This window comes from Gekko japonicus, unplaced genomic scaffold, assembly GCF_001447785.1.
Source record: "Gekko japonicus isolate JY-2015 unplaced genomic scaffold, Gekko_japonicus_V1.1 scaffold165, whole genome shotgun sequence".
NCBI lineage: Eukaryota > Metazoa > Chordata > Lepidosauria > Squamata > Gekkonidae > Gekko > Gekko japonicus.
In genome coordinates this window covers 961,342-984,334 of record NW_015163097.1, presented here as the reverse complement: position 1 = coordinate 984,334, position 22,993 = coordinate 961,342, and the positions used below count along the sequence as shown (strand labels likewise).

The window sequence follows — 22,993 nt, the reverse complement described above, 5'->3', positions numbered from 1 at the left end:
CCAGAAGAGAGTCATAGGATCCAGTTTAGAGGAAAGGAGTCATACGATCCAACCCATAATCCTAAACTCCACAATGAAATAATTTTGCCAATATAACATGCTATAATTATATATAAGATATGTTTGGGGTCAAACAGTGCGCAGCAAGGCTAATTTCTGTTTATTAAGTATCTCTTACTTCTAGGCAGGGTAAAAGGCACAGTTTAGATAAATATACTCAGAGCTAAAAGAAGGACTTCGGACAAAACAGTATAGTTGATAAATTTTACAACTGCAAAGTGGTTTCCATGGATTAGGTTGTTCCATATATTGCGCTGTCACAGAATCCTGAAAAAAGAACAAAGCAAAAATCCTGTTTAAAATATCTCAGATGACGTTATAAAAATAAAGGCAGCATATTTGTAGTCATAAGCTTGCAGCAAAAGACTTGGCTGATTTCTTCAAATCAGTATGTAAAATTCAGGCACCTGCTATCTATGGCTTCTTGATCCTTGCTACCCTCTAGGTTGCCGGTTCACAATGCTGCAGTGACAGCAGAAGCCACAACTGGCAGAATTTCTCTTCTATGATACTCAGAGATGCATCATCTAGTCAGGGTTCAGATTCTAGATCTAGAACCCTTGCCCAGCCTGGCACAGATCCCTTCTCCCCTGACTTTCCGTACCTGCCCATTGTCTACCTGGCAATTATTCACACGCTCCCAAATAGCTTCCTATGTGAATCCCCATTTTCTCCTTGGCGGCTTGTTTCTTCAGTTCTGGGCTTCTACCACCAATTATTCCTTCATGACCCTACTGTACCACCGCTTTTAGCCAACCTACCTCTTGGCTAGACGCCCTAGTAATCCTGCTTGTCATTTCCCCAAAGCATACAAGCATCTCTTGATGACCTCAAGCACTCTGGGGATCAGAGTCTTCTTTCGCACCAGCCCTATCCTTCCATAGGTCTCATCTGTAAGGCCTCTGCACTTCCTAACCATCACTTTCCCCTACCATCAGGAGCCCAGTCTCCTCATCCTTCATTTTGAATAACTTGCTTTTGAGCTCCACCAACCCAAATAGCTTCCCGGTTTCCTGGACTACTTCCTGGTCCTCAGCCTGCCTCACAAAGTGATTCCTCTCTAGTCTCTTAAAGCCAATGAACTATTTCAATCCCAGCCAAATTGACAACTTTCCCTTCCCTAACGAAATCAGATAGCTTTGTTGAGTGAGCAACTGGGATATTTCTGAGTGTTCTGTGGCATCACACCAATTAAGCCAATCAGTATTAAAAACTACACTACCCACAATACAGTTCAATATACATTGAAACTATATACAATTTAAGGAGGTTTACAAGGACTTGTGGAAGCGGAAATCCCAAGTGAGCTCCACAGACTCTGGCTTACCTCAGGTTGCCTCCACCAGCTTCAGCTCTCCTGCCCATGGCTTATGCTCACCTTTCCTCCTGCTTTCTCCCCCCATGTAAGCAGGCCTCCACCCCACCTTGCCTCCTTCTGCTGTCTGGTTCTACAGCCATCTCCCCATTTTCCTGGCCACTGTGTTTCCACATACCAGTTCTGAAACCTAGTGGTGTGTTTATGTGATACATGTAGGTCTTGTTATTAATTGGGGGGAGTTACCCCTGAATTAGGGTTTGTGTAAACTAAGATATTTCTACACTCCTGGAGGTTCTCCTGTGTTTGCAGAACCTAAACAATAGCTATGGCATCTCTCTTGTGTGGCTGGCAGATATAGAAATGGGCTAATGAAACTTCTTAATGATGGCAATTATTTCTTTGATATTTATTGCTTGTTATTTAATTTTGTTGTTAGTCATTAATCTATATATTATTTCTCATGTGTAGGCAGATCTGTGGATACCTAAATCTTCAGATCAGGTCCACGTGGAGAGAAAGGAGATCTTTCTCTGAACGCGGGGAACTCCCTAAGTTTGCAGAAAAATCTTAAAAGTTTTAAAAATACATTTGGGTTTAAATCCCCTCCAAAGAAAAGGTATTATCTGTGCCTTCGCAGCTTTTAGATGCCTCCAGAGGTGGTAAAGTTGCAGGAGGGTGGGAGGGGAGTTGCCACTGCCACAGAGGCGGCAAAGAGACCAGGAAACAGAAAATGATGGGGTGCAGGGGGCTGGCACTGCAGCAGCAAGGCCGGGTGAATGGCTGGCAGAGCTGCTGAGGTGGCAAAGCTGCTGGGGGTGGGCAAGCGAGTCGCAGCCACAATGGCACTGAAAAGGCTGAGTGAACAGTCAGGCGAGCAGGCGAGGAGCCAGCAGAACCACCAAGGTGGAGAAGAAGAGATGGATTTATACCCCCGCCCTTTCACTCTGAGTCTCTCTCAGAGCAGCTTACAAGCTCCTTTCCCTTCCTCTGTCCACAGCAGACACCCTGTGAGGTAGGTGGAGCTGAGAGAACTGCTCTTCAGAGAACGGCTCTGAGAGAACTGTGACTGACCCAAGGTCACCCAGCTGGCTGCATGTGGAGGAGTGAGAAATCACACCCGATTCTCCAGATTAGAGTCCACTGCTCTTAACCACTACACCAAACTGGCTTTGGTGAAGGGGGGAGGCAAACGGTGAGGGGGGAGGCAAACTGAAACCACCATGGCAGGCAAGAGGCTGAGTTGCCAGGTGAGCCACCTTGGTGATGAAACCGCCGGGGGGGGGGTAAGTAAGCTGCTGCTAATGCTGCTGAGGTGGTAAGGCTGGGGAGGGCAGGTGAGCTGCATTCACACTGGCAGGGAAGAGGCCAGGCAAGGAGCCAACAGAGCCACCAAGGCAGTTAAACTGGCAGGAGGGAGGCCAGCCACAGCCACCATGGCAGGGAAAAGACCCAGTGGCCAGGCAAAATGCTCAGGTGGTGAAGCTGCGGGGGTGGGGGACTGAGCAAGCTGCTGCTAATGCTGTCAAGGCTGGGGCTGGCAGGAGAGCTGTAGCCACTGCAGCAGGGAAGAGGCCGAGCAGCCAGGCAGAAAGAGAACAATGGAAGGAGGGAGGGAGGGAGGGAGGGAGGCAGAAAGAGAGGAGTGACAGCAGACATGGGGGGGGGGAGAGAAAGAAAGTTAGAGGGGGGGAAAGAGAGAGACACCGAGAGAAGTGGAGAGAGAGAGGAAATAGGATGGCTGCTTCTGCAAGTTTCTTGGGGGTCCCCGCTTGTGACATCTAATCTCTATGAATATATCAGTGAACAACTGTTAAACCAGCCTGTTGCAGCCAGCTGTTACTGTAGATATTTCACGATGGTGGGAGTGGGAAAAATAAAGAAAGAGGAAAAGTGTACCTGAGGAATCAAATCCCGGCCATGACTTGAGGATTCAAGCAATTTCATGGAGTCAAGAGAAATGAGATGCGAAGAGCTCTGTGTTTGGATCTTTCAATCAATTTTAAGGAGCAGTTGCTGGCATGGTGCCCCAAATCAGGGCCATAGGGGGAGGAGAGTGGGGGGTTGATTCTTTAGTCCTCCACACTGAAACTATGTGTCAAAACCAGGTCCCTTTTTTCCCATATAAAGGGCTAATGACAACGTCGTGCTGATTAGTGAAGACACAAGCAGGCAGACGATTTAACCCCCTCTTCCCTCCTTATGTGGTTCCAGTCAAATTGGGGTCTGAAATTTACCTTTCAAAGAGATGGGGGACTCTCACTAACCAATGTCACCTCTCACAACATGGAGAATCTATGCAAGAAAAAAGCCGCTTCTAACACTCCAAGCATTAATAAAGGGACCTTTAGCCACCCACTCTTCTATAAAACCCTAGTGAAATATTTCTTACCATTATGAACAATAACCCTGTATTGCCTTTCTAAGCAGAGCTCCTTCTGCTTCTGTCTGATGATCCTTTGTGCTTCTGGAGGCAGCCCATGTGGGTCCCGAGAGAAGACAAAAGAGTAGCTGTCAGCACAAGTGCCATCCTCGTTGAGTACACGGCAGCTGTAGTGCAGGGCGTATGTATGATAATCTGTGGCAATTATCCAGTGATCGTCATCTGGAAGAAACCATAAGAGAATTCAGGAACTCGGGCCACAGTCCTAAAGCCAATCTGTAAGCTGCTTAGGAGAACAACTGAACCAACATAACAGAGATCCACCAGTATAGTACCCTGCTGATACTGCCCCAGTATAAACCTTGTTTCAGAGCCAGACTACAGGTGATGGGAGCCACAGGTCAATCCCATGGCTGCTGCTGCCATTTTTGAAGCTTTTGTCATCTTTTAAAAATTGCCACAAGGCCCCAGCCCGGACCAGGTGTGTTGGCATAGTGGTCCCAGGATCTCTTGTCGTCATCCCCCCCCCCCGATGCCCTTTCACACGCAGAAGGTTTGGCACTTGAAAAGGTGTGGGAGTGGGACAAGAGCTCAAAGGTGAGTGGTGCGGCCCGGAGCCACATCAGACTAGGCGGCAATTTTTTAAAAGCTGCATGTGGTTCTAGAATGGTGTTGGCAGCTTCCCAATGGACCTGTGGCCCTCATCACTTGTAGTTTGGCTCCAGACACAGAGATGGCCATTACCAGAAAGTGCTGGGAGGAGGAGCAGGCTTCAATCTCCCTCAGGCCATGTGTCAGTGCCAAAGTAATGTTCTGACATGTCTGACGAAGTGTGCGTGCACACGACAGCTCACACCTTGCATAAAACTGCGTTGGTCTTAAAGGTGCCCCTGGACTCAAACTTTGTTCTAAAGTAATGTTCCGTTGGTGTAAACATGAACACTCCTAATGAAATTGTTCTGGGATCCAAGCTCTTACCTGTGCTGCAGACCCCTGGCGGCGGTCTGCGTACATAACAACCAGAAAGTGCTGGGAGGAGGAGCAGGCTTTAATCTCCCTCGGGCCACATGTGTCAGTGCCAAAGTAATGTTCTGATGACGTGACATGTCTGACGGTGCACACGACAGCTCACACCTTGCATAAAACTGCGTTGGTCTTAAAGGTGCCCCTGGACTCAAACTTTGTTCTAAAGTAATGTTCCGTTGGTGTAAACATGAACACTCCTAATGAACCCAGTGGAAGTGAAAAACAAAGCCCCCCTCCCTTCAAAACTCCCTTCAGAACTCCCATTTCTGGTGCTGGTTAGTAAATGTTTGGATTGTTTCCCTGTGGACTGTGTTACTGTTTCGGTGGAGTTTGGTAGATAAAGATCTATACCAGTTTCTGGCTTGTTACCAACTTTAGCTATTTTCATCAAGAGATTTGTACTGGGAGGGGGCAGAGGGAGTTGTCCGCTCACTGCACTGTGCTCTAGCAAGAGAGTGGGGCAAACTACTTGGGGTAGACAGTCCGTCTGATTGTGGCTGGTGTGCGGCACACCTCTATGATGAGGAGGGGAGATGGAACACAAGGGTTGCTGGAATGAACAGTGGTCAGCCATTAAAAAACAGCCATGAATGCATACGGGGATGGCTTCATGGAAAGGTGCTAAGCAAAACAATTGTCTGGAGCAGCCAATCAGCATGAGTGGTCCATCTCCAGTTATCGGGTCTGACAGTGCAAAACATCAGCTGTACCACAGACTTCTTCCAGGATTCCCCGATAGCTTTTCTTAAGCTGCATTGAACCAAGGGCATCATGTATACCATGACTATGCCTTTCTCTGCAGCCTTCTCTGTGCTGCTGTCTATAGCTAGTTTTGAAACCAGGCCCAAAGGAGGACTCTAAAAACCCCATGATGTATCTCTTTCCTGTATGCCCAGTTTGACATATGGCTAGAGGAATGCTCTGCAATGTGTGTAGTATGTGTTCTAGTCCTGCCTCCCCCTCTTCCTGTTTTGCGCTCGTCATCTTTAAGCTGGCCAAGAGGTGCACTTTATCCCCATATTTCCCTTCGATACCATCTGTGGATGTTCTGTTCTGTATTCTCCTGTTGTTGTGTGGCAAAAAGCTATTCCTTAGGATATTCTCCCTCTTCAAAGAAGAACAAGAACTCTTGTCTAGTAGAGGCCCCTGATCCTTCCTCTGCCAAGTGAGCTGTAGAGGTGTCTAGATGATATGGTTAGCCATGCGTGCGGGCCCATCAAAAGGGAATGCATTTGCAAGAGGAGATTTGGAACTCTTAGGAGCTTCACATTGACAAGAATACTACTGGACATGGCACAGCCGTCTCTGCAGCAGAGGGAGCTGTGTCTCCTATGGTTCTTTCACAAGTGTGTGCAACAGAGTGATGTCAGGGCAGCAACATCAGTGTGTGCTGGTTGGCTGCTTCCTGGGGGCATCATCAGCATGCTGCTCTGTGATTGGTGGGTGTCAGTAATGTCACTATGGATGCCTTTGCAGTTGTTATGTTCTCAGCTCACTGGAGTTCTCTACTGAGTAAGTAATGGATACTAATTTGCTACACCAATGATTTGCCTGCATCTGCAGTGTACAGCACTCACAGCTTAGAACTGCTGCTTATTTCTTGGCCTATCACTGAGGCAGCGGACACCAAATTAGTTGGCCTCCCTGAATAGAGGCTGTCATGACTATTTGCCCTATGTGGAGTTTGGTACTATATGAACCTGGTACAGCTCCAGTTACCATCAGCCTGACTTATAGGAGGTCTGAACTGTTATATTTAATGTGCCATCTTTTAATTGTTAAGGGTTTTAGCTCTTTTAAGAATTGTATTATTGGTTTTAATTGTTTATGCACTTTGTTGTTACCCAACCTGAGCCCATTGGGGAAGGGCGGGATATAAATTTTATAAATAAATAAAAACATCCAAAGCTTTCAAAAGTAGTGCCTCTCGAACAGCTATTTCTATCATAGAGTCACCCTGTAGAGGTGACATCAGAAACCATTCCATGAAAGGGATGCAGCAAATTTGGTGTTCAGCATGATGGCACTGATAAGGACAACGGCCTTTGGACCCTAAGATCTTAGGAAAGCTGCTGTATTTTGATTTCGTGGCAGGGCAAAGGTGGACTCCCTGCTGAAGGTTGAAGGCAAAAAGGGAAACCCTAATGGTGTCTCTGAAACTGCTATGCAAACAAGCATCTCCAGTACATGTCATAGTGGAGGAAACACTCTGGAAATAATAGCTCCTTCTCAACAGACAGTTCAGCCCAGGCAAGTCTAGTGAAGACTGAAGAAAGGAAGGTTCTAAAACCAGTCTGAGAAAGAGGGATATTTTGCAGTTTCTGTTTAGAGTAGTAGAGTGTTGAGGTGGTAGAAAGGAATATACCACGACAGGTGTAAGGATATTATGTTTCACTCCTCACCCACCAAAATTCTCAGCAAATAGAAGGGACTGTCTGCTCGTGAATGAGCAAGCCAAAATTTTAAGATCAACTACTCCGAGAGGTGATCAAGAAGGCCTTTTCATTTGTGGTGCCTCTGCTGTTTATTTCTATTTGTTTATTTAAAAAATTATATCTTGCCTTTCCTCATGGCTCAAGGCAGTTTACAAATGATAACTAAAAGCATCATTATTTAAATCTAGCAAAATAAAACTCCAAATAACCACCCTCCACCTCAAAGGACACCTGCAGTTTCTTCCCTGTTAAAAGCCCTGGCAAACAAAATGGCCTTGCAGTGCCTGCTGAAAATATCTGAAGATTTCACCCCTTCACCTTCTCAGGGAGCTCATTCCACAAAGTGGAACCTACAGTGAAGAAGGAGGGACAGGCTGCCTTAAATGGGAGCACAGCCTTGGGTTGCCGAGTCTTATCTTGCTGCCAGCTGGGGGCTCTTTGCTCCTCTCTGGGAGCTTCTGCCATGCGTGAAAAGTGTGCACAGCATGATGACGTCATCTGGAAGGGATGTCATCACACTGCCAATGTTGCATGGTGACACTCTAGGTTTTGGACAAAACTCTATGGTTTTGAGCCCAGATTTACCATAGAGTTTTGGCCAAAACCTAGACCGTCACCATGTGACATAAGTGGTGTGATGACATCACCTCCTGGTGATGTCATTGTGCTGTGTTTGGGGGCATTTGCAGGTGGGGTTTCACCCCACTGGCCAGCTGGCAAGTGGTGAAGAGCCCACAGAAGCAGGGAAACTCCCACCTGGAACAGGGTGCTGGCAACCAGTGTTCCCTCTAAGCTGAGTTAGTGTGAGCTAGCTCACAGTTTTTTAGCCTTCGGCTCACATGTTTTTGTCAGCTCAGGAAGGATGGTGCCAGAGGAGACTAATTTATGCAGTAGCCAAATCGCTGGCTCACAACTTTAATGCCGGTAGCTCACAAAGCAGAATTTTTTGCTCACAAGACCCCACAGCTTAGAGGGAACATTGCTGGCAACCCTAACATAGCCAGCAGGTGGCAAGTATAGTTAGTGCACACACACACACCCCTGAAAACAACCTGGCAGCCAGTCTACCTGTGGAGATCGGTGAGGAATGTTTCCATTGGCTAGCTTCTGACAATAATCAAGCTGCTGAATTCTTAAGGGGAGTCTGACAGAGAGTATTACAGTAGTGTAACTGTAAGGTTACAAAGAGATGGATTGGTGTGGCCACCTCAGCTAAGTCTAAAGATGGTGTGAGGTAGTGAACCAGATGTGGCTGATAGAAGGCACTCTTGGCTACTACACAAAACTGCTTTTCAAACAGCAGGATTGGGTACATGAGCACCAAGTTTTTAACTTGCTCTCCAAATACTAACTCCACTCTATCAACCACCAGTGGATCGAATCCCTCTAAAATCTTGTCCTTCCTAACCAGCATCACCTCTGTCTTGTCTGGTTTCAGCTTCAGTTTGTTCTGTCTGAGCCATCTGACCATGGCCTCAAAACATTGGATCAGAGCCGAGACAAATGCACCTGGAAGGTTGGTTAATAAAATATACTGCTGGGTAGTCATCTGCATATTGATGACATCCCCACAATCTCATTCACTGGCCTCATATAAATACTGAAGAGCATAGGTGAGAGAATAAGAACCCTGTGGCACTGCACAGGACATCCCACCCTGATGATTCCTTCAATGGAAACTGTTTGCATCCAATGAGATAGAAAAGATCAAAACCACTGAAAAGGTACTCCCCTAAGGTCAACTCCATATTCTATCTCATGGATAAGACTGGAATAGCCAACTGTGTCAATCACAGATAGATCTAACAGTATCAACAGTGTTGACTGTCCCCTGTCCAGATTTAAACAAAGATCTGTCCTCCAGCGCAACTAAAGGTGCCTCAGTTCTGAACCTCAGCCTTAAACCAGATTGAAATGGGTGAAAGCCAGATTATTATCCAAGAATTCCTGGAGCTGTTCCACCACCACACAATCTATCATCTTCCCCAGAAAGGGTAAATTGGAGACAGGCCTATAACTGACCACCTTATTCTTAGTCAATGATTTTTTAAAGGCAAAGTTCTAATAACTGCTTCCTTTAAAGGTCTAGGAAGAGCCCTCATCTATCAGTGAGTCATGAACAACTTTAACCAATTGGTCTCATAACTTTCACCAGCATTATTTTAAAAGCCAGGACAGGCACAAGCCAAGACCCAGTGGTGGCTCTTACATTCCAAAGAACCCTGTTAGTATCCACTGGTAGGATCAACCTGAATCTACCAACAGCAAAAACACAACCAGTGCTTCTGGCACCTTACCAGATCTACTCTCAGCTGGGCCTCCAGAGCAGAACAGACGAAAAAGATTTTATCAGCAAAGAACTTTGCATATTCATCACAGTCCAAACTAAAATCACTGACAGGGGTGGATTTAGGTTTTATCAAGTCACAAAATACTGTAAACTATTGAGGAGCCAGATAAAATTCAGCTGATGCAGTGGTGGTGGATTTTAAAACTTCCTTCACCTATATTAAATGGGCTGTGTGGTGTGTTCTGTCTGCTTCATCCAGAGTCTTCTCCCAATAGCACTAATCATCACCAATCCACTTCATATCTCCCCAGGGTCACATCTACAGCATCTAGTAGAAGACACCAAGGAGTAACCCTTTTTATGGCCCCAGTCAGCCTATAGTTCAATCAGCTACAAAGGGCTCCACAGAGTCACGGGGGAGGTTCTCAAAATCCCCCAGAGCTGCCTGGAAACCAACAGAATTCATTAATCTCTGGAGGAAGACTATCCAAATTGTTTCACTACCTCTGCAGGAAGAAGGCAGCAAGCTCAACTGTGCCTTCAGAAGACAATGATCTAACCACAACAAGGGCTGAATCTTCAGCCCCCTAATCAGATCACCAGAAAGACATTCAGTGCATAAAAGAAGGTTCAGTATGTGTTGCTTTGCTTTTCTTTTTAATTGTTCTGAGTTGCCCCAGGTTGTCATTGTGGTCCTGAAGTCCTGAGCTTGACCTGGTGTGGTCTCAGCACAAATGTTGACATCCACAAGAACATTAATTCCTAGCACCTTCAGTCACCTCCATCAGCTCAGCCAAGGGTCCCACTGGCAAAGGGATCTGTAGAGATGCCCCTTTTCACTCTCTACTTGGCACTGAATCGGGTACTCTTTTGGTACCAGGAAAATGCTTACATATAACTGGGTTGGTTTTTATTCCTTTGGGGATGATCCCAATGAGTTGAATTGATTGCTCAGTGCAATTATAATTGGGTGCCTCTGGATATGTGTGTTTGTGTGTGTTTGTGTGTGTCCCGAGGGTGAACCTCCCCAGGGCTGGCCTCCGCCGCTCGGGACTCAGGAGCTGCCGCCCACCCCAGCCCCGCCCTCAGCAGCACCTACCGAGGCCCGGAGCCGACCAGCCGCACCGACGCCGTCGTCCCCGGGATCCGATGAGACGCCTCTGAGGCGTCCAGGCCACGCTACCAGCAACAGAGGCCCAGCTTCAGAGGGAAATGTCTCGGAACAGGGGGAGAGGCTGCTGGCCTGGCATGAGGGCACACCCTCAGCCCCGAGCTGCCTGGAGGGAGGGAGATGCGTGGCAAGTGCAGCGGCTGGGGCCAGAGAGAGGGAACCAGAAGGAGACCGCGCCCCCAGCTCAGCGTCCTAGCCTAAGAAGGGAGGGCGGGGCCGAAGGGGTGGGTGGAGGGTAGAACTTCAGGCTGAGCAGGTGTCACGGAGCAGGAATAAAAGGGGGAACAGGAACAGAGGCCAAGGTGGATAAGATGGCATTGGCGGCACTGAGGGCAAGAGAGAGAGAAGGAGCAGGCTGAATACGCCAAAGGAGAGCAGAGGGTGGTGATGTAACCTCCTCCCCTCCCGACTGCCTGAGGCCTCTTTGGTTCCCCTCTTCCACTCCCTGGGTGGCAAGTCACCGTGGCTTATAGGTCGGAGCAGCAGGGGACCAGCGACAGCGACGAGGGGTCATCCAGCTCATGTGAATATATATACACACACACACACACACACACACATATATATAATATTTGCAATTTTAGACTGCTGTTACTGTGAGGCTGTCATTTTTATTTGTGGCTTTAATTGTAGAACACCCTTTCCTGGAAGAGTAAGGAATATAAATATTTAAACTAAATAATAGAACTCTTTTTCTATTTAAGCCTATACTGAGACAGAAAAGCCACACATTGCTCCTTTCAGAGGAACTAGCGATTGTACATACAAGGAGGATTGTGTGCAGAGTGTCCATCCTGTACACACATTCATAGCACCACAAGTATAATGTCTTAATAGGGCTAATGCTGGAGACAAAAATGAGTGCCATGCCATAGTAAAGTCTTTCACAGATGCCCAGCAGACCAATCCTAAAAACATTATCTAGGAAGCAGCCCCCATTGAGCAGACCTGAGTAGGATTCAGGATACACCAGATTAGGATTGCTCTTCTAGTCTTTTCTTTAAAAAAAAATGATGAATGGGTACTCACTTCCTCTGTCGAGATAGGCTGCCATACCCCAATATCTCATCTTGAACTTGGCAGAATCCTCAGTCTCATTGAAAGTGCCAACCATGTCAGCACATATATCCCATTGACTGAAAGAGAAGGAAAGACAGAGACACAGTTTGCCTTATACTAAGGTTTATTTATTTATTTATTTATATTTAAATTTATACCCCGCCCTACCCCTAAGGCTAGGTTGCTAACTCCAGCTCGCAAATTCCTGGAGATCTGGAGGTAGTGCCTGGGGATGAGACAGCTTGAGAAAGGAATTCAGCAGAGATGCGATGCCTAGAGAACCCATCCTTTGGAGCTGCCATTTCCTCCCGGGAAATTGATCTCTCTGCAGTCTGGAGATTTTGTTGTAATTCCAGGAGGGCTCCAGGCCCTACCTGGAGGGTGAGAAAACTCCTTGCAAAGCTGTTAGGGGTTATTTGCACTTACAATGGAGATCCAGAAAAGGGCCTAGTAAGAAGCGGGATTATGGGGAAAGGAGAACAAGAAAGGGGCTACTTTACTCACCCAAAGAGCCGCACTCTGCCCACAGCCCTTGCCTGCATCTTTTCATGTTCATTAACAAAAAACTGGGCTACTATGTTGTCTTGAAGAAACAATCCTTCAGGATCTTTCTTGGCCATGGCATACCACGTACCAGCATACTGCAGAGAAAGAAGAAATGCTCTGATTTTGCCTGCATAGCGGAGCAGGAGAAGGGATACACTCTTGGATCCCACCAAAAATATCTGCCGACAGAAGGATTTCTATCAGAAGAGCTTAACTTTCATACCTGTCCCCCTCTAGATCCCCCCATACTGCTCCTGGTGGCTAGGATAGTTCTTTAAAAAATCTCTATGTCAGAATGATGAAAGAGAAATCAGAGATCTGCCATGGGAGGGGCAATCAGCAAATATCAGTACCCCTCCCCATCAGCAGAAATCCTCTGCAGAATCCAACCCAATATCAGGAAAGGAAACAAACTGAATCTGCCTAGATTTGTCCCTCATTATATTATTAGAAATAGAGCCGTCACTGAAATATCACCAGAGTGAAATTAGAAGATGGTTTGCAGAGTTTTTCTCCAGTTCAAACACGTAAGGAATTTCAATAGATGCTAAATTATTTTCAATGTCTGCAAAATTTCTCTGAGTGTTTAACCAGAAAGCTGCTTAAAACAAAAATCAAAATTAATTTAGAGGATCTTACTTGGAAGAAATATCCAGGGAATTCTAATGGAAGCTATTAGAGTTAGGGAAGGGCACAAACTGGCTTGTGAACTAAAGTTCATGATGAATTTTGTCCAGTTTGTGGTTCACAAACTGAAGTTCATGCCAGGTAATCTGGCACAAACTTTTCATGAACTTTCGAGCAGTTTGTGGCTGTTCATGGTGTTTGTGAATGGATACATTTCAAAACAGACTGTCTTCACTCAATCAAAATGTTTACCAAACTTCAAAGCAACATAATTTGGAGGGCATGTAGAGGAGCATCACAGAGAGGTCCCATGCAATTTCGATATCTCTAGCTTGCACAGGGTCCATTCTGTACATTCATGACCCCCCTGAACCTGCGCCTGTCATTTCCCCAGAAAGCACTTCTTTGGGTCACCTTCTTTGGGGGGGGGGTGTAACTTGGACCCCGCAAATCCAATCCTCACCAAACCTTTAGGGCAGGTAGAGGAGATCCCCTGCAAGTTTGGTGTCTCTAGCATGCCAGAGGGGGGTGTTCTACTGCTTCACGAACCTCACGAACCAAACCAGTTCATTTGGCGCCTAGATGTTTGTGACAGTTCATGAGCCACGAACCATCACAAACTTTTAGACACCAAACAAACTGGTTTGGTTCATGAAGTTTGTGAGGGCCTGAACCACGAACCGAAATGAACCACATTTTCCCAGTTTGTGCCTATCCCTAATCAGAATGCTGACAGTAAAGTATATATATTTTTACTAAAAATAGTAAAATGTATCAAAGGAGGCAGGAATTTGTAGTTACTTTTTAAAGACCCAAAATGTTACCTATTTCTTGCTATGTAATTTCTGTCTAGGTTTGGAGGGTAGAGTCTATGTCATTGACCTTATAACCTTAGCCTGTTATTTAGTTTCACTTTGAATATCTTAAAGCATATGCATCATGTTACATGTTAATTTGCTGTTCAGTCTGTATCTATAAGTTTGAAATCTAGCTTCCTTTCCAAAGTGTGCATGCACATGAAAGCTCATACCTTGAATAAACATTTGTTGGTCTTAAAGGTGCCACTGGACTCTAAATTTGTTCTAGGCACCAATAAGATAGCTTTGTGTAAACAGCACCAACATATAAACTATAGGGATTCCCTGGCACAATATCTGTCTATCCCATTACTCCAAGGAGATCAGGAAGGCATAGAAGGCCCTTCCTTTCCTCAGTTCACCCTCAAAACCACCAAGTGAGGTACTGTGAGGTACTAAGTAATGGTGACTAGCCAAAGGTCACTCAGTAAGTTTCATGGTTGGGAAGGAATTTGAACTTGGATATTCCATCCAGACCATGGTCTGCTACTCTAACAGCTGTATCCATGGCTGGCTCACCCGCTAGGCGAACTAGGCATTCGCCTAGAGCATGCCAGCCCTTGGGGGCACCAAACAGGACAGCGCTGAGGCGCCAGCCTGAAGAGAAGCCCCGGCCGTGCTCCCCAGACCCCCAGTCCCCGCCACTGCCACCCTTCTGGCTCCGTCCTCTCTCGCCTCTCGGTGCATCGAAGAAAAGGCACTGCTGCCCAAACGGACTCTGCCCACGAGCTGCTCAAGGCGTGGAGGAGCTCACGGGAAAACTGAATCCAGGGTGGAAAAGGTTCAGTCGCCGAACGCCAGCTCGGGACACTCAAGCTCCACCTAGCATCTGTCTCCCCCCGCCGCCGCCGCCTCCTACCCCCACGAGCTGGTCTCACCACTCGAGCGAGAGCCGCCCCACCTGCCCACCCGCAGCCGAGCCCTTGCTGCCATCCGCCATCTTCCTTTCCCATGCATTTGGGCAGGGTTGGGCAGAGAGAGTTCTACGCAGGACACCATGGGACTTGCTTCTGAGTCGGTGTGCTCAGGATCCTCCTGGATGCAGCCTCTCTCCCCGCGCTTATTCGCTCGGAGGCCGGAGGGTGTTCCCTCTCGCATCCCATTTTGAGACGGGAGGGGAGGCAGAGAGCGCGGCGGAGTGCAATCCTCAAAAATCTGTCTCACTTTGACAATGCCTCTAGGTATCTCACAGAACTGTTTATTCTGAAGAGGAAGGCAATTAAACTGAAGTAAATTATTGGCACTGTTAAGAAGCTAACCACTAGATGACATAAGAGGAAAAGTAATGACTTTATAACATATCAAGATATGATTAACAAACATAGGAAAATTAACTCTTGGCAAGCTATGAATGAAGAAGGAAAAAAGATACAGTGGTTAATATATCTACAACTCTCATCAAGGCTTAAAGAAGATATTCATTGAGAAGGAAATAAACTAAGAAATCGGACTGAATTTGAAAAGATAATATTGAACAAAGAAGATCATCTTCTAGGACACATTTATAAACTTTTATTATAATGTGGCACTGAAAGAGAACAAGTTATGACATGCATGGTGAAATGGTCACAAAATTTTGGGAAGGAGATTTCATTTCAGCAATGGGAAGAACTATGGATGAAAGACATAAAATTTACTGTGAGTTAGGCACTTAGAGAAAATTGGTATAAAATGTTTTATCACTGGTACATTACCCCAAAAGTGATCAAGAAGATGGATAAAAATTATAAAGGATTGTTGGAAATGTAAAAAGATAGATGGTACCTTTTACCATATGTGGTGGTCCTGCAAAAACACTAGTAAATATTGGATAGAAATACATACTGAAATTCAAAAAAATGTGAATATAAAATTTGCTATGTTACCAAAGACAATGTTACTAGGAATTCTACCAGTGAACGCAGACAGGACTATACATGAATTGCTTAGATACATGTTAACTGCAGCAAGAGTAGTAATTGCAGCAAAGTGGAAAACTGAAGATTGCCAAACTCTTGAGATTTAGATAGATAAAATTCAGAAATATTATTTTATGGCAAAACTGACAAACTTCATTAATCAGAAATCGAAATATGAATTTGAAAATAACTGGTGAGTTTTTTGTGATGTTTTTGTAGATTTTTTTTTTGTATGATTATTATCACAACAAACTGTTATGTTAAAATTATACACAGTTTTTATGTGGTTATTCATGGTTTATCATATAACTGATAATATAGGATAAAATGTGAATACATTATGAAAAAATGGTAGAATGTTGAGTAGATTGTTATAGTGGTTTTTAAAGTTATAATGTTATATAATTTTCCTAAAAATTCAAGTATTTGAATCAAGGATTGTCCTTTATATTTGCAAAAAATGCTCTTTATACTATGTTTTGGTAGTTATACCTTTTCTTCTAACCCCCCTCCCCCTTTATTCTGTATTTTCTCAAAAAGTTCAAAATAAAAATTAATTTTTTTAAAAAAAGAAGCTAGCCACAATTAAGTGAAATCAGCATAGAGATTTCTGTAAGAACTATACTTTCAGAATTTAGTTTGCTAAGACCAGGACCTTCCCTTCTGGACTTTTGTAAATAGGCTAAAGAGCAGCCACTGTTTATAAGCAAGGCAGCTTAAGCCTCTAGCCTAGCTTCAACTGCTGCAAATGGCAATCTGTACAACAAAAGCTAAAGATGTCCCAGAACACACCACAGGGTTCAAAAACCCCTTGCTGTAAACAGACAGCAGAGCAAGGTGACATCACGTAATTGTCTTGCTTTGGCACCAGTTGATATGGTGAAAAAAGAACAGTAGAACCATAGAGTTGGAAGGTATCTCCAGGGTCATCTAGTCTAACCCCCTGCACAATGCAGGAAATTCACAAATACCCCCCCAGTGACCCTTGCTCCATGCCCAGAAGAAGAAGAGTAGGTTTTTATACCCTGCTTTTCTGTACTCTAAGAATCTCAAAGGGGCTTAAATCACCTTCACTTCCTCTCCCCACAACAGGCACCTTGTGAGGTAGGTGGGGCAGAGAGGCCTCTGAGAGAACTGTGACCAGCCAAAGGTCACCCAGCAGGCTTCATATGGAGGGATGAGGAACCAGTTCTCCAGATTAGAGTCCGCTGCTCTTAACCATGCTACTCTTAACCATGCTGGCTCTCAAAAGTTAGTGGCCAGAATTCTAGACTAGGATCTGGAAAACCTGGGTTCAAATTCACATCCTGCTGGGAAGCTTGCTGGGTGACCTTGGGCCAGTCACTCTCTCTCAGTCTTACCTACCTCACAGCATTGTTGTTGCGTGGATAAAAAGGGGGAAGAGAGCACCACGTACAGTTTGGAGGGAAAGTGAGGGGGGAACGTAGCTACTAGATGCACTGAGCAGAAGGACCCATAAATAATGGAATTTTATAACCTGGAAGGGAGATATTTTAGATAAATGGGATGGGGGGGGGACTTTAAATCAACAGCACTTTGTTTTTATAATATGACTGGCTGGGTTTGAAATAAGACCCGACACCACTTTGGCAGCCTTGAGGCAATAAGCTCAAAATGACATCTCTGTATTCACAATCAAGTAATATAAGAAATTACATAAATGTTAGCTGTATGGCTCTAGGGAATGAGTGTCAATTAACTGATCAAGTACTAAGGAATCTAAACACACTCTCCACGGTTTTCTTTAGTGAGAACCATGTTCTAAAGAGCGCCTTCATTTCCTTGGCTCACAGAGACAGTTTATTATAGATATCCATCTTTCAGACCAGATTTAGAAGTTTGTGATCCAGGAGGATTCGTTTGTTCCAGCAATATTTAGAACGGGCCAATTGGGTTTGGCTTGGGGCGCCAGAGGAGCAGTTGGATGTTCTCTTCTTGGATAATTTGGAGGCTTGTAATCCAGCAGGGGGGAAATTGCTGGCAGATCATCCTTCCCAGCAGGGAATGTATTAATGTTGCCAGTCTCCAGGTGGTAACTGGGGATCTCCTGGGATTACAACTGATCTCCAGGCAACAGCAATCAGCTTCCTTGGAGAAAATGGCTATTTTGGAAGGTGGCCCCTATGGCATAATAACCCACTGAAGTCCCTCCTCTCCCCTCCTTAAACCCCGGCATTCTCAGGCTCCATCCCCAAAATCTCCAGGTATTTCCCAGCCTGGGGCTGGCAACCCTAGAATGGATAAAAAGAAAAGTGGGGCTGAATCACCTACCTGCTGTTTGTCAAAGTCCAGCTGGACTTTGAAGCTGCTCACGCGGCAGTCCCGTTCTGCTTGGCATCTGCTGTCCAGCAAGCCCAAGGCCACCAGTACCAGCCAGGCAACGACTCCCCTGGCCAGAGCCATAATGCTCCTATGTTCCTGCAGTGAATAGAAATGATCACCCGTCACAGACAGAAGAAACGGAGGTGCCCCCCCCCCAAGGTACCCTAAAGGAAAAGAAGCTGGGCACCTTCTTTAAAGTATTGGATTAGGGTACAGCTGAGGGTATGAAGAGTCAGGAGCTCCACAGCTACAGTCCTAAGCCCTTTTGGAAAAGAAGACCCCTCTGTGCATAGAGTGTCCAGAGATGTTTTCCTGCAATAGTATCATAATCGTCAGGGAGTGGCACTCCAGCAACCCACCTAGGAGCCTTGCCAGCTGATGAGCAATGCAGATCCAAGCAGCCACGTCCTACTAAAAACTAGAAGAGAGGCTGAGCACACTTTTTTTATAGCCTCGGGAGGGGAAAGCTGTTCTTTTGTAAACCCAGCAGGCAAAGGATCAGTATAGTGAGGGGGAGGTAGCAAGAGGCAGGAGTGGGGCTTGTTCAGTTCCAGCCGCTGGCCAATCTCTTCTCACATCTTTCTTGCATAACACGGGAAGAGGAGACGGAGGGGGCTGTAGGGATCTTTGACCTTAGACCATCTAGATCCGCAGGTGGTGTTGCAAACACATGACCACCTCTGAGTCTGAGGCCAAAGGATGCCTCTTTGGTTTGTATAATACAAACCAAAGGACACAAACATGAAGACAGAGATCAGCTTAAGGCACAGCGAGTGAGCGATGCCAACAAACTGATCCTTGCTGAGAAGAAGAGCTTGTTTTGTTATGTTTTGTTGCTTTCTTGCCACTATAAAAATACTTGTACAATTGTGGAAGAACACGACTTGGTATTTTGATCATGCTATTAAAAATTATTGGTTTCCCTAGAAATATTTACTCCAGTTAGGCTACGAAGAAGCCCAGTCTCTAATTTAGAATAAGACACTTGAGCAGGACATCACAGAAATAATTCTACTTCTTCCCCCCTAGATCAAGAACTGTACATCCAGCTTGGTCTGGAAAATTCTTTTTTAGTATAACATGCACTTGTAAATCAAGAAGGGTATAGTGGCTTTGCGCTTCAGATTATGAAAGCCGACATGTTGATCCCCCTAGCTTGCATAGAAAGCTTGTGGGTGGAAAGGGGGTAGAAACTTTAGGTCAGTATTACTAGTCTGCTGACACTATGTAGCAGGACATTATTTGCCAGCATCCCTTAAGTGAATGCCACTCTGGATCTCAACAGTCCTTCTGACATTCCTGTGAAGTAAGTTAATATTATTATCTAGATATTGGAGACAGTGTTCCTGAGACTGAGACAGAATGACTAGACTAAGACTAGGCATCTAATGATTTCATGACAGAAGCCCAGGATTTCCTGGTACACGATATATAGCATATAGAGTCCTTTCTAAGCCTGTTGACCTCTGTTTAAGATTTCACCATCAGCCTCTTAATCATTCACCTGCACCAGCTTCCAGCCCTTTGATATTCCCATTGGCCAAATGTGACACTCACAATAGTATTTTGTGAATTCCTGTGAACATTTTGGTGAAGTCCACTGGCCAATCAGAAAAATATTAATCACTGCTAACATCTTTCCCCCATTTCTGTCACTTTTTTCCCCACAGACAAAATGCTTTACAGTTTGTAACCTAACAGACGGTGAGCCTTCATGAGCAAAGGCCATTTCACGCAGGACATTTTCCTTAAATTAATATAATTTGCATGGAAGAGGAAAAGTTTACATCACATGCGTGAAGCAAGTACAATGTTTATATGCTGGGAAGCCAGCAACAAAATTTACTCACGCATCCTCTTTGCCTATGATATTTTACATGTTTTGTATAGTGATCAAGAAGCAATGTACTTTTGCCTGAAGAAGAGAGAAATAAACTATTCATATAATCATCGAACACAAAAAAGGAGCCACAACTCTGGAACCCCACCATTTTCATTTCCAGTTGAACTATGTTGTCAGGCTCTTCATTTCAATATCTTTACAATCCTTTTTAGCTATGTTTTAGAGTTCTTTTATTGTGTTATAAATACTTGATAGGTCAAAGCGGTGTGAAATGTGTCATTATGTGCAAAGAGTATGTGCATGTTCTAGCTTCCCAATACATGCACTGCTGCAAAATAGACATTTGTGCTTGCTTCATGCCTGTGATGTACACAGTTTCTCCTACGTGCCAAACATCTTCCATTATATAACTGGTTTATTTTTCTCCTGTTCCAGCTAAGTTGTGCTTCCCTTTGGTCAATATTTGTTCTAAGTTTCAACATTTCCAGAAGCATTAGGGAAGCCCTGTTAAATATTCTCCAGATATGTAACCCAGAGCAGGGCACAATGACAGCAACAGTGAGGCCCAAACTAGATGGACATTTGTATGTTTCTTCCTAGGAACAGAAAAACAGGTTTGGAAACACACTATAAGTTGGGGGGAAATGGCTGAAGGGGCCTTCATGCCTCATGTCAAATCTGAAACCTCTCTTAAAGGGGGGGGGGCACTCACAACTGCTTCTCATGTCTGCCTTGGGCTTCACCTACCTATTAATCTCTATGTTTTTAGAAACCAAATATGGGAGGTTCCAAATACTGAGATATCTTCAAAATAAAAATAAAAAGTGAAATGTAGCAGGTGTGGTGCAGTACAGTAACCTCCAACCTCTCCAGATCAAGCAGCCAGCTTTAACCCCTAGGTGGCAGCATGGAACCCATTACGTTGTAAGCATGTGACAGTCACATGATATGAATGCTGCCACTGGAAGAAGGGGTGCCAAATTTATGATTTTACTCGGGTCAAGGCCAGGACAGTGATCAGCAGACCAAGAGAGACAACAACAGAAATACAAATGGAGCACCAGATGTGCCATGGGTAGGAACAAGCCTAGAGATGGAGCCATGATCTTCTCCACTGCTGAGTGACCTCATCTGATTGTTTTGCTGCTCCTCTCAGCGTGCATGCTAAGAGAGGAAGGAGGTGTGGCATAATTGTTCTGTATTCATACACATTAGCATCAGGTCTTCCCAAAACGCAAGGGGGAAGTGGAGGCTGCATAAGGGTTTACAACTGAGCAGGCAAGGCTCTGCAGCCGTAAGTGGAGGCTGTATAAGGGTTTACAACAACTGAGCAGGCAAGGCTCTGCAGCACACTTGAGAGTTGTGGCCCAAGGGTTGAAGACCACATCGCGCATTCAATTCACATGGGACATGTCTGCCTCAAACCCTACTCAGCCACAAAGCTCACCAGATGACCTTGGGCTAGTCACTATATTTCAGCAAAGATTTCCTCACAGTGTTGTTGTAAGATTAAAATATGGGGTGGTAAACACTGTAACGAGGTTCTCTACTTTAGAGATGTATATGCTATGTTCTGGAGAAACCCTTGGAGTTCTCAAGGAGAAGGTCACTAATGGCAGAGGCCATTTCCCTTGAAATATCACTCATCTACCACTACCAGCCTTCACTGTGATAACACAATCACATGCAAGTATTGTCTGAACCTTAGGATGCATGTTTGTGTGTCCTGGAATCAATGCACAGGGGCTCCTTGGCAGACAAGCTGATGCGGAAACAGTTGCTTGAAGGGATAAACTGTTCTCCCACTCTAAATAGCCCTTCATCGTGTGAAAACAAACACATGTTGCAGTTGCAAAAGCACTATGAAGCACTCACATTAATTAAAGGCAATGAATTACTATGGTGCAAGAAATTTAGGAATGTGTCTTTCTTTCAGTACGTATGAACATTTCCTAAAATGTACGCCAGCTCTTCAATTTTGGCTATTCTTTTGGACTGTGATCAACTGGATTTGCATCAATTGTGGAGCACTTTGAGGACAGGTGATTAGTTTGTCATTCTTTTGAAAACATCCTGCACTTTGGCAGTACAGCTAATCAAACTTTTAAAGTATGGGTCACGACGTCAGGGCTTTTTTTCTGGGGGAACGCGCTAGAATGGAGTTCCAGAACAAAGTTCATGAGTTTTCAGTATACACATTGAAACTTTATTTCCTTCTTTAGAGTTCTAGCACCTCTTTTTCAAAAAAGAAAAAGAAAAAGAAGCCCTGGGTCATCATTGTAACCTTGATAACTTCTCATTCATTCAAACTTGTCTTTACAACAAATGGGCTCAAGCATTTAAAAGCATTTCTTGCACAAGAAGTGACAAGATCCTTCATAATGGCCTAGCATGCAACCATGCCTTTAACAGATGCTTGATTTTTACATTTTACATCCTACTACAGGTGACAATACTTTTGCACCACATCTGTAATTTCTCAGCTTTTTTTTAGGAAGGTGGATGAGATTCAGAGATCTGCCTTTTCCCTTGCAAGGCTGTCTATTAGCCAGTCTGTTGGCTAAGAAGACAGAAAAACTGTTTTTCGTGAAGGTTCCTCTCTAGCTAACAAAAAACAAATAAAATCTCTCTCCCACAATGGAGCTGGAAAACATATTCAATATAAAGAAGGAAAAATAATCACAGGAGAGAGGAAGGATCTCATAGATCATTCACTGTAGCAGTGCTCTTTTCTTCACATATCCTCTTGATAAACAGTTCTCCAACTTAAACATGCCTTTGAATTATCTTGGAGCTCTGGGGTTGTTATGTTGTTAAAAAAGAAAGCTAGCCAATGGGAATTTAGCATAAATTGCTCTCAGCAAATCTGGGTTATATATTTTAAGGAGTGTTGAGGAGGTTATGTAAGGAGTGTTAGGGGGTTATATATTGTAAGGAGGAGCTTCTTGGGGATGATTCTAATGGGGGGGCGGAACTCCCTAAATAATGAAGGACACCACTCCATACAGATTCAAGTGAAACAGTTTAAATGCTGAGCTTGTTCAAAGCTTCCAATCAACCCTTGGCTCAAGCATGCTGACCATCAGTAACTAACACAGGCCTGACTCAACATTCTAGCAGGCAGACAGGGGGGGGAATGT

At 44.8% G+C, this 22,993-nt stretch overlaps 1 protein-coding gene across 1 annotated transcript; it reads right to left on the bottom strand.

Annotated features, from left to right (window-relative positions):
• Positions 1–140: 140 nt before the first annotated feature.
• Positions 141–18,091, bottom strand: RBP4 (retinol binding protein 4). Its single transcript, XM_015406639.1, has 5 exons — positions 17,960–18,091; positions 12,244–12,380; positions 11,710–11,816; positions 3,768–3,980; positions 141–327 (listed from the first exon to the last, which is right to left on the bottom strand). The coding sequence occupies exons 1-5, from the start codon at positions 18,089–18,091 to the stop codon at positions 293–295; spliced, it is 624 nt and encodes a 207-aa protein (XP_015262125.1). The 3' UTR covers positions 141–292.
• Between the last annotated feature and the right edge of the window lie 4,902 nt (positions 18,092–22,993).